Raw genomic sequence first — 12,095 nt, forward strand, 5'->3', positions numbered from 1 at the left:
CTTTCCTGTAGGCCCCCTTAAAGTACTGAAAGGCTGCAATAAGATCTCCCTGGAGCCTTCTTTTCTCTAGGCTGAACAACCCCAACTCTCTCAGCCTGTCTTCATAGGAGAGGTGCTCCAGCCCTCTGATCATATTCATGACCTTCCTCTGAGTCACTCCAACAGGTTTTTTTCTTATGTTGGGGGCTCAGAGCTGGACCTAGTACTCCAGGTGGGGTCTCACCGGAGTGGAGTAGAGGGGTAGAATCACCTGCCTTGACCTGCTGGCCACATTTCTTTTGATACAGCCTAGGATGCCATTGGCTTTCTGGGCTGTGAGCGTACGTTGCTGACTAATGTTTGGCACCCCCAAGTCTTTCTCAGGGCTGCTCTCCAGCCGTTCTCCGCCCAACCTATATTTATCCTGGGGATTGCCCAAACTCAGGTGCAGGACCTTGCACTTGGCCTTCTTGAGCTCCATGAGGTTTGCACAGCTCCACCTCTCAAGCCTGTCAAGGTTGCTCTGGATGGCATCCCTTCCCTCAGCTTGGTGTCAACCACACATCACAGTTTGGTGTTGTCAGCAAACTTGCTGAGGTTGCACTCAGTCCTGCTGTCTGTGTTGCCAACGAAGGTGTTTAACAGCACTGGTCCTAGTACTGAACTCTGAGGAATGCCACTTGTCATTGGTTGCCAGTTGGACATGGAGCCATTTACTGCAACTCTTTGAGTGCAGCCATTCAGCCAATTCCTTATCCATCAAGTGGTCCGTCTGTCAAATCCATGTCTCTCCAATTTAGGGACAAGGATGTCATGCAGGACAGTGTCAAATGCTTTGCACAAGTCCAGGTAGATGATGTCAGTTGCTCTTCCCTCTATCTCAGTCGTAGAAGGCCACCAAATTTGTCAGGCACAATTTGCCCTTAGTGAAGCCATGTTGTCTGTCACTAATCATAGAATTGTCTAGGTTGGAACGGACCTTTCAGACCATCTAGTCCAACCATCAACCTAGCACTGACAAAAATCATCACTAAACCATGTTGCTAAGCACTACATTTACCTGTCTTTTAAATACCTCCAGGGATGATGATTCCACCACTTCCCTGAGCAGCCTGTTCCAATGCTTGATAACCCTTAGATAGATAACCATCGATAGCAATGCTTGACATCCAACCTAAACCTCCCCTGGCACAACTTGAGGCCATGTCCTCTTGTCCTGTCACCTGTTACTTGGGAGAAGAGACAGACCTCCAGCTCTCTACAACCTCCTTTCAGGTAGCTACAGAGAACAATAAGGTCTCGCCTCAGCCTCCTTCTCTCCAGGCTAAACAATCCCAGCTCTCTCAGCTGCTCCTCACAAGACTTGTTCTCCAGCTTCGTTAACTTTTTCTGGACCCGCTCCAGAATCTCAATGTCTTTCCTGTAGTGAAGGACCCACACGTGGAAACAGTACTCGAGGTGGGTCCTCACCAGTGACAAGTACAGGGGGATGATTACTTCGTATACTTACTATACTGTTCCTGATACAGGCCAGGATGCTGTTGGCCTTCTTGGCCACATGGGCACACTGTTGGCTCATATATTTAGCCAGCAGTCGACCAACAGCCCGAGGTCCTTTTCTGCCAGGCAGGTCTCCAGCCACTCTTCCCCAAGCCTGTAGCATTGCGTGTTTCGAAGTCTGTTGTCTGTTTCCATGTGCCTTAGCATAGTTTCCAGGATTTTCAATAATCAAATAGTTCTGCTTTTATGGTTTCAAACCAGTGCCATCTTTTTAAACATGATCATGTTGAACAGATAACATTAAGAAATTCAATCATTGTAAAATATAAGCTGAAAAGATTTCAGAAGGTAATTTAGTTCTCCCTTTTACACTACCAAAGTTCAGACACAAAGATCTGATTGTGAAAAATATATATGATGAAAGATAAAATGGGGAGTGGGGGATAGGGAGGACCCCCAAAAATTAAACCCAGAAAAATCCTGATGTGAATGGCTGAATATAAAGGATGAGTTTCAGCTCCCAGGTTAAATGACAAGGAGTGGCCTTAACATAACTTGGCTTTAATTAAACTTAAATATTTAAGCCTTTGATCATAACAAATGATCAGTGACTTATGTTTGGAGATAATTCTGTGTTATATAATGAATGAGGCTGCTTCTGTGGACTCCTTACTTCATTAACTGAATGACTTGAAAGACTATGTTTGTAAAAAGGAAAGGTCAGCAGGAAGACATAGGAAAAAGACAAGAAACTTTGTGGGTAAGCTTCAGGGTCCTGCCCTCAGCTTTGATTCTAAAAAACTTGCTTAAAATTTTTTGTGTGGTACTTGTCAAGATGTGCAGTCTTTTTTTGTTGCCCAGACTGAGCTTCTCTACTCCTGACAACTCCTTTGAAAATTATAATATATGTCAATGTGAGTTATCTCTGATGTTGATGTATGACCTGAAGGAAACATTACTTCTAGATCTGTCTCCCCTTTGATTTGCAGTGTGGCCAAGCTCTCTGAAAAGAGGGTAGCCAAGCTGATTGGAAATTTCCCAGTATAACAATTTTTCCATGGGAAATTCTTAGAATGAAAGTCTGGTTTTGGCTAAATTCTGATTGCGTCAGCTGTCCAAACTCCCTGTTCACTTTTTTAGTGCTTGCTCATGGTGAGGGTACTCCAGATAGCTCTGGGAGACTGAAAGTATTTGATAACTGAATGATAGCTTAAGTTTTCCTAAAAAACTGGCATTTCCACATGATGAGAAATGTGATATTTGTTCAAACACACTCTCCTCTGCATCTCCAGGGATTTTTATTCTGAAATGGGAATTCCAGTTTCCATACTACTTAGAGCATCACTGGGTTGCTTGAGACACTGCTCATATTAGAATTATGGTTCTGTTTCTAGTTTGTATAGTTTTGGGGGAATGGTCCACCAATAAGTATTTTGACAAACAAAGTCTAATCAAATCCAGTTAGTAGAAAATTTTGGACCTTATGATAAACTTGAAAGATTTTAGCAGCATGCTTCTGGCAAGATCTTACAGCAAAGAGTGCAAATAATGATTTTCTGAAACTTATAATTTGGCCAAGTGCAAACAGGTTAGCTTGAGGACATCTCCTTGATGGCTGCTAACTCAGATAAATTTCAAAGTACCAGTGAAAATTATTAAAGTATTAGGGTTATTAAGAAAACATCTGGGGAAATGAATAGTATTAGGATTGTTAAATAACTTTAATAAAGGGATTGATACCTTTTATTCATATCTTCTGACAATTCTCAAGAGGACCTGGGAAAGAAGTTAAAGTCATCACCATGCAGAACTGAGGTTGGAATCTTAAGTTGTGAGGACATACTTCCCAAAACAAGAAAAGCTTGAGATTTTTTCCCAAAAGAGGGGAAAAAAGAAACTGAGAGAAGGTAGTCTAGCAAAAAGTGAGTGAAGATTATATTGCTTTTAGAAGTGATGTTTAGAGATTCAAGTATTTTCCTTCCACTTTCAGTCACTTTCATGACGTTTCATTTAACTTTCTCTTTCTCTTTGTTATTGTCTTCTTTTCCTTCCCCCCTTTTTGTGTCTTTCCCTTTCTCTTTTCTTCTTAGGTTTAAAACAGCAGCAGAAGAATATCTCCGTGTGCCTCCAAAGATATACTTTTTCTTTAATAGTGATGAGTTGTATACATCCCTTTTCCTGTCAAAGCATACAAAACAATTCAATTGTGCTATTTTTTTAGTTATTGCCACAAAACAGCTATCCTTTAAAATGTTATAGCTGTTTCAAAAAGATACAAAAGCATTTGGAAAATAGGGAAGGATCGAAGAATATGAATTATCTCAGGCAAAAGTGCAGATAAGAAAAAATAATTAAGCAAATTAGAATGTGATGAAAATAGGGATGTTTATTGGAATTATCAGAAGTGCTTTGGAGGCCCAATGTAGTAGATATCACAACATCCTAAAGAAAGAATTATGCTCTAAAGAACAAACTCTTAGTAAGCAGTAAGTAAAGGGTATTTTAGCAGTTAATTGTGAAGAGCTGGGCTAAAGGAAAGAAGACTTTTTGCTGATAGTCCCATTAAATAACTTCTTACTACACAAGTTGTCCCATCCGGTAGAATAACAGTTAACTTGAACAGCAGTAACTTTATTTCAGAAATCTAGTGACATATCACAAGTCATATAAGATGTCTGTTTGTCAGCGGAGTGTCCTAATTGCAACACTATGATTTCTGTCTTTCTTTTTTCTTGCAATGCTTACCTCGCCATCTTCATTGACCTCAAGCTGTTCAGACTTTATTTGATTTTATGTCATTCGATAGTAGTGTGTGTAATAGCTCACCACTGTCTCAGTCTATGCTAAGTCTTTAATTTATTGTTGGAATGGAGAGAAGCAGGCCAGCTGCAATCTTGCATCACCACCACCACTTCCTGCAACACCCTTGATTGCTCTTGGAGGATTTCTGTGTAAGTAGTGACCGCTGCTAGGCTACTCCATGCATGCACAAAGTACCGCTGTTACCTTTGCTGCAGGCAGTAGTTAAAGGCATGGTAGTGAATATGTTCCATCCTGTACACTCAAGCGTTTAAATAACATAGAGGTGTCGTTCTGTTCCAGTTGAGAAAGTGTGGATGTGCCAGCGACCTTTTATTTAACATTGCTGCAATATGAGAAGTGAGCAAAGACCTGAGCTCAGGCAAAGTTCCTGAGTGCCACAGCACTCTGGAAAATCACACAGAAGTCCAAGATAGTCTTGAAGTGTTTTTTTTCAGCTGTGTTATGTCATTTTAAGTCCTGCATTTTTTATATTGCTTTTTTTTTTTTTAATCTGCTCATTACCAAGAAGTTTAAGGCACTTTCTCTTTATCCATAAATACACTTTGCTAAAATAAATCATATCACTCTCTGTAGAATAGAAACTGCAGCTGTTACTAAGATGGTTACTGTCTTCAGTAAGTTGGTGATGAATTTGCTCATAGCAATGAGTTAAGGTATTTTACTCCCAGCAGAAGAGAAGACAGGTGAGTCTAGCTCGTAGAACAGAGGAGAAACAGGAAGAAATTGTCATGATAGGGTCAGTGCTTTTAAACGGAAATAGAATTTGATAATGAAGACCCATAGGGCATTATTGGCATGTGTTTACAGAGGATACAAGAAGCTGTGTCACCTGTGCAGTGGCAGGTGGGGGAAACAAGTTGATATCAATACAGTCAAACCCTAGGGCATAACAGGGGAAATGTAAGATATTTTCATGGACCATTTCAGTCATACGAAGGTATGTAAGTGAGGTAATGGATGAAATTATGTAAACATGAGAGACATGGATGTGGGAGAGGAACATTCATCTCATGTCTCTCAGTAGGACTAGTGGACTCAGGAAAATGCCAGTGATAGGTGAGCTTGTGAAGTCACAGAAGGAGATTGTAAAATAAAATATAAAGGAAAGACTGTTACATTAGTCAGCCAGGAGACTGACCTTGGAGGAAGCAGAATAGTGGTAGAAATTTGATGTAAAGGGAGAGGTAAGATAGAACTTGCTGTCTGTGGCCCCAGGGAAGCATGTGTTTTTATAGATGCTGTGAAGTCTGTGTTTGATGGGGTCTTTTTCCTCAAGCAAGAAAGGAAAAAAAAGTCCATGTAATACTTTTTTTTTTAACGCTCTTTCTTCATATTTGCCCTTACTGTCCACAGAGTATCCCTTAATTTTTTGGGATCAGAGTATATGTGTCGTATAACTTAAAGTATCCAAGAGGATATTGCAGAAGTGCAAGAATAGATAGAATACTTCTTACTCTTCAACTTAACCTTCCTCCACTTCAGTAACTTACTGACTTAGATATTAGTATTTCTATGTTATTTCTATAACACATGTTCTACTTTATTGTTTCATGTTAGTGGATGAAATTCCATGAGCTAATATAATTAAAATCAACAGGTTTTGAACATTTTCTTCTGCAACAAAAGATCCTTTAGAAATACTAATCTGTAATTCCTACTACACATCTACTAAGACACGATATGTTTTTATCACATACCATGAGAATGATGTTTAGCTCTTCAAATGGAATAATCGACCTTCTTAAACAAGTAGCATCTTTTTTCTTATAAAGGATACCTTTAAAAGTAATTTAAAGTACTTTTTATAAAAAGTAGTGTTGCAAAAAACAATTTGGGAGTACTTTAGTCAGTAGATATGGGAGACTTCTACCATGATATTCACAAGCTTTGGGGTAAAGAGAGGAAGAAGTTCTTGAAACCAGAATTTCATTGCAGACATAGGTAGAGTCAGTGAAGAAACAACATGAGTGGAGGGAATTCTAAGAAAAAAGATTAAAAAATGACATTCCATTTTCCTGCTATTCTTGATAAAGGATATGTGGGCATAGTCTTAAAACTGAAGAAAAAAAAAAAACATTTTTTTCTGTTCTGCATTTTTCCAAACTTTTGGAAAAGTTTGGCCAGGTTATATAGATAGCTGGAACTTTTTATTCACATTTTCTACCTGGTCTCAAAAAAGCATGAAATGTACAGTGCTACCAGTTTAAATACAGGTCTATATGCTCAATACACTATGGCCTGTGAGCTGATCACCTCTAGGGACTTTATTTCTCTGGGCAGATCAACTGCGTTCTGTGAAATATCCATGTGGATCAACTGTGTTATCCACATGCCCAAATTATAGGTTGGAAATTACATTTTTGGTAACTGAATTGACTATCTCTTTCTCCTGTTTGATGCATCAGCTGTGTCTGTTAAATAAAACGTTTTAGTCATACAGCTGCCCAGGAAATGTTCTTGTGGTTAAGGGACTCATGAGACCAATACTCTGTTGATTCTGCCTTAGCCATTCTGTATAGTCTTAGGAAAATCATGGAGAGTAGGATTTGTCTTCAAACTCTGTCTCAAATGCAAGGGTCAAATCTAATCTTGTTTATGATCCCTCTGCATTCAGCAGAATTATCTTCAGAAAGGGACTCTTCCTAATCTAGAATAGTTCCCCATGATGGTTGTACTATATCTTCCGAATAAGCCTCCCTCTCTTCCATGTTTCTAAAGACAGCCTCTATAACTAGCTTAGGCTGGATGCCTCAATTTTACATGTTTATGGTTAGATGAAATTAAACCAACTCTTAATCTGTCTGTGGATTTGTCATATGCAAATCAATGTATTAATGTTTCATTTTCATCTTTTTCCCACAGAAGCAATAATTAGATATAACAGAGAGTGGCTTGTGTTGCAATATAGAAGTGCACAGCACTTCAGGAGTCATAAAGAAGAGAAACAGGATAGGTGATTAGTGGCACAGAAGTCAAAAACTGATATGTAAAATTGAATTTTACATTTTACTACTTAGAAATCATAATGACCAAAAGAACTCAATATAATCTCCATCATTCAGTAAAGAGAATAATAACAGAGTATCCAGTATTGTAGTTTTTCCAAGGAAATTGAAAGATTTTCAGATTTGTGTTTGTGTTTTACAACTCCTCCTCCACCCTTCTGTTTATTAGTCTTCTTTCTAGCAACTCCCAGCTGCCTCATGTTAACATTACTGTAGACGTTGCTAGTACAGAAGAAGGTCAGTTTGAAAGACTCTGTTTTGAATTGTTATTTATTATGACACTTTATGCCTATTAATTAGATGAGTCATGTAGTTGATTCTCCATAGAGTTTATCTTTACAAACAGTCATGAAAGAATTACTCAAAGACCACAAGCTAGATCTCTAACTGGAAGCAGTCTTCTAAATACATAATCATCAATGCTAGGATTTCTATTAAAAACAAAACAAAAACCCACAACAACAACAACAAAAAACCAACAAACCAAACCAAAAACAACTGAAAAGAATATACTTTAGAAATGTATAATGAAAATGGAAGTAAAAGGAAGGAAAAAACATGAATGCATGCAGGCTTTCCTATATCAAATTCCAGCTATCAATCCTAGGTTAGTTTTAAACATTATTCACAATATCTATAAGAATTACTTTCAAACAATTAAATTTTTAAATTAATAGAACAACTTTAATGCAGTTATTATAAAAAGTAGAGAAATATAGTCACCAGCATCAGTAAATCGTGATATTCTGCAGTTCTGCTGCATTAAGAGACTGTTAGTGTTTATTTAGAACATGTCATCAGATATCATAATATTAGTAGAAGAATTAAAGAAACATGGTTATACTTTATAAATGTATGTTTTGGTAAAAAAAAAAGTCAAGGAGCAAAAAGTATTAATAACTGAATATTGGACTGGAAAAAAAAAAAGATCTTTTGCTTTTACCAATATGCAATTGCATCTACTCAGAGGGAAGAGGTTTTTGAAAAAAAAAAAAAAATCTAGACTGTAAGTTGGTTGATCCTTGTGGATAGGACCTGGATGCTTCTGGGAGGGGTGACATAAATGGTTTTATTATTACTTTTTAAGGGAAGGTGTGTTGTAATTGAGAAAGGGATAACTCTACCTCAATGTTCGTGTACATTTGGAGAAGGGGGTTTCATTCATTAAACTTCCAACTGCTTTTACCACCAAAGGTAGAGAAGAGAAAATAATTTTTTTGCTACAGAGCTTGGTTCATCCATCTTCAGAAATTTTGTCACCCTGTGAAATATAGTTGGCATTATTTTTTGTGACTTGTGAGAACTAAGGGTTTTAGAACTGGGATGCATGTTGTATGAGAGGTGGCAAATTCAAGGCTGATATTGTGCATGGACAGAACAATAAGGCATTCTGTGCTAGGTGGAAGAAGATGTTTTATTTAGTGTAACTCAGATGACAAACAGAATCACAGAATCACATGGGGTTGGAAGGGACCTCTGGAGATCATCTAGTCCAACCCCCCTGCCAAAGCAAGTCCACCTAGAGCAGGTTGCACAGGAACTTGTCCAGGTGGGTTTTGAATGTCTTCAGAGAAGGAGACTCCACCACCTCTCTGGGCAGCCTGTTCCAGTGCTCTGCCACCCTCAAAGTAAAGAAGTTCCGCCTCATGTTTAGGTGGAACTTCTTGTAGTCAAGTTTGTGCCCATTTCCTCTTGCCCTATCCCTGGGCACCACTGAAAAAAGACCAGCCCCATCCTCTTGACACCCACCCTTTAAGTATTTATAAGCATTGACCAGATCCCCCCTCAGCCTTCTCTTCTCTAGACTAAAAAGACCCAAGTCCCTCAGCCTCTCCTCGTAAGGGAGATGCTCCAGGCCCCTCATCATCTTTGTAGCCCTCTGCGGTACCCTCTCCAGCAGTTGCCTGTCCTTCTTGAACTGGGGATCCCAGAACTGGACACAGTACTCCAGATGGGGCCTCACCAGGGCAGAGCAGAGGGACAGGATAACCTCTCTCGACCTGCTGGTCACACTCTTCCTGATGCACCCCAGGATGCCATTGGCCTTCTTGGCCACAAGGGCACATTATCGGCTCCTGGTCATCCTATTATCCACCAGGACTCCTAGGTCTTTCTCCTCAGAGGTGCTCTCCAGCAAGTCATCCCCCAGGTCCATTTCCTTACATCTGCTCAGCATCAAGAGATCTTGCTAATTCAAAAAGCATGTTTGTAAGGTGAGAGCTGCATTTCATGAAAGCTTCTATTTTGTCCTTGACCTTTACATTTTAGCACTTTCCCAGTCTGCTGGAATCTGTTGATAAATGCCAGCCTGGAGTTATGAAGGCATGAAAAATTATCAATTATAAAGATAGATAAATTACTATTTATATATATTATAATTATAAAGATAGATTCTTTCGAATGAAGATCAATACGAATCCTCATATTGAGACAAACAGAGCTACACATCAAAGCATTCAAATGTGGGGACACAGGGAAGTATTTGTATTCTAACAGCATGAGCAACGGCAGGGTGAAGGAGACCACTTTCTAGTGATGTAAGTTTACATGAAGTGCATTGCAACATGTTGGGGGACAGATAGCTCATAAAAAGGCAGACATTCAACAGAATACTTGTAGTTTCTAGTTATGCAAACAGGAAAGGGATATTGGGATATGATGATGTAAGACATCTTTTGAGGATTTTATGCAACTGTACCAGTGAAATTCATGTATCAAGGGTTACTGGATGTGTAGTAGCATGCTTAACCTTAAAGTATAGTTTGTATAGTCTTCCAAAAAGCTACAGTCACCAGTCCTTTGCAAGAGTAGTAGCAGTCATCTTACTGTACTTTTAACTTTCGCAGTGTGGAAGCCTACATCTGAACTGGCTATAAGGCTTCAGTAGTTAATGGGGAAACCACGACATTGTAGTGGATAGTTCAGCTGATGGTTTTTCACATCTATATGAAGATGAATTTATAGTGCCCTAAAAATGCCCTGGCCCTCATATATAAGTATAGGGACTTTAGATATCTGTCAGAGTGGAGAACTTTATTTCTATGCACAGATTAAAATGCCTTTTTTTTTTTTTTTTTTTTTAATAATTGCCACATTCCCTCACTGTTTTATTTTCTTAGAGCTCTTCAAGTTGACGTTTACTGTGAGAAAAAATTATCACATTAGCATACGTGTAATTCTGGTGTGAATTTATTTGTGGAAAAAAGAGAGCTGAAGTGATGGTAGCCTACACACCCTTTAAAATCGGTGCTCCAGGTCATGTTATGTACAAGAGTCTTTACAGTTGAAAATCATATTTTCCTCTCCAAATGGATCTATATGCAGCCCTGATCCAATTTATACTGGAAAGAAAGATGTTTGAAGACTTTTGGGGTAAAAAAAATGCGACCTAAATATTGTGAAGTAGCATTAATAATAAATATTACATCAGAGTAATAAGGGTTTAGGAAATTTGGAAGAGAGCATGAAGAAGGCACGAGATATTTTCACAAAGATGCTGACACTCTTATCTGGTGAAAATTTTCAGTTTAAAATGTTAAAACAAGGTTTTAATCCATTCAGAAGTATTTCTCTGAGCTGGCTTTGAGGTTTGTTTGGGTTTTATTTTTTTTTAATCTTGAGGCTTTGCATTGTGCCATTCAGGATCCTCCCTCTTGCACAAGTATGTGCAAACAAACTGTGATATGTGGCAGAGTGTAGGAGTCCTCACTAATTGCGTTCATTCAATATATTGTCTAGCATTAATTGGAAAAAAAAAGACAAAAAGCTTTTCAGAGAAGTCGCATATTTTTTGGGGACAGATGTATATGCAAATACAATGAAAGCACAGTTTTTGTTTGTGAATCTTCTTAAGCTTGTCAGCATAACCTTTTAATAGAAAAAACTGGCACATTAGTTGCTGTTAAGAACTGGTAGGCTAAGTAATATTTTACAATAATTTTCACAAAGCTTTTCTAACATTTTACAATGCTTACAAGAATATTATATCATCCAGGATAAACTATCTGTAAGCCATGAGTGTTCAAAATTTCATTCATTTTAACTATTTCATTTTCTTCTATTCTTCAAACTCATTCCATATTGGAAATGTCCAAGAAAAATTAGAAGACAGTATCAAAGGCAGCAGAAGTTACAATTTAAGAAATTACCTGGTTTTTCTATTCTGACCTGCCAATTACTGCTTATTATAAAATATGGCAATAGAACAAAATATATGAGGGCACTTTTAATTATCTTTAAAACCTTCAGAAATAAAGGTTTCTATTAGATGGCTGCCTGGTATTATTTTTTTAAGCACTTTGGAAAATTGCATCTGAGATGAGATAAGTGCAGCTGCACATTTAAATTAAGATTATCTTTAGGCTAGTAATCTCATTTACTGTTCAACATTTTTAATTCAAGTCAAGACAGTATAATTAGTGTCATCATCCTGCTGGCATTTCTCAATGCTTTGTGGCTGTATTTACTGTTGTTAAGACAAGACAACTCATATAAAGTATATGTCAAGATAATACATTATTAAAGGGAGAATATGTCAGCAAGTATTGCTGGTGCAACCTGATGAGCTGGACTTCCCTTCAGACATCGATACTGTGTTAACTCTGAGAAGAAGTCTCATTAAAACACTTGACAAACCTAATAAATTTTCATTTTAACATGTAGATAAATTTATTTTAAATAACACTCTGAAAAGTTTTCCCTCCCTCCCCCGCTTCTTTTAATTACCAGCTTAAAATTATAGCTGTTTTGAATATTTATATTATGGGTATTAAAATCGTAAGAACCATT

General features: G+C 38.0%; 1 protein-coding gene across 5 annotated transcripts in view; it reads left to right on the forward strand.

The window, feature by feature from the left end:
• Positions 1-12,095, forward strand: part of CTNNA2 (catenin alpha 2) — a 456,927-nt gene that overhangs the window by 213,085 nt on the left and 231,747 nt on the right. The window contains exon 7 of one of the 5 annotated variants that reach the window (XM_074148275.1): positions 8,085-8,100. The exons of the other annotated variants lie outside the window; for them this stretch is intronic. Within the exon in view, the coding sequence (XP_074004376.1) occupies positions 8,085-8,100 (16 nt within the window). The remainder of the gene's footprint in view (positions 1-8,084; positions 8,101-12,095) is intronic. 5 annotated transcript variants of the gene reach the window in all.

This window comes from Numenius arquata, chromosome 5 (assembly GCF_964106895.1).
Source record: "Numenius arquata chromosome 5, bNumArq3.hap1.1, whole genome shotgun sequence".
Lineage (NCBI taxonomy): Eukaryota > Metazoa > Chordata > Aves > Charadriiformes > Scolopacidae > Numenius > Numenius arquata.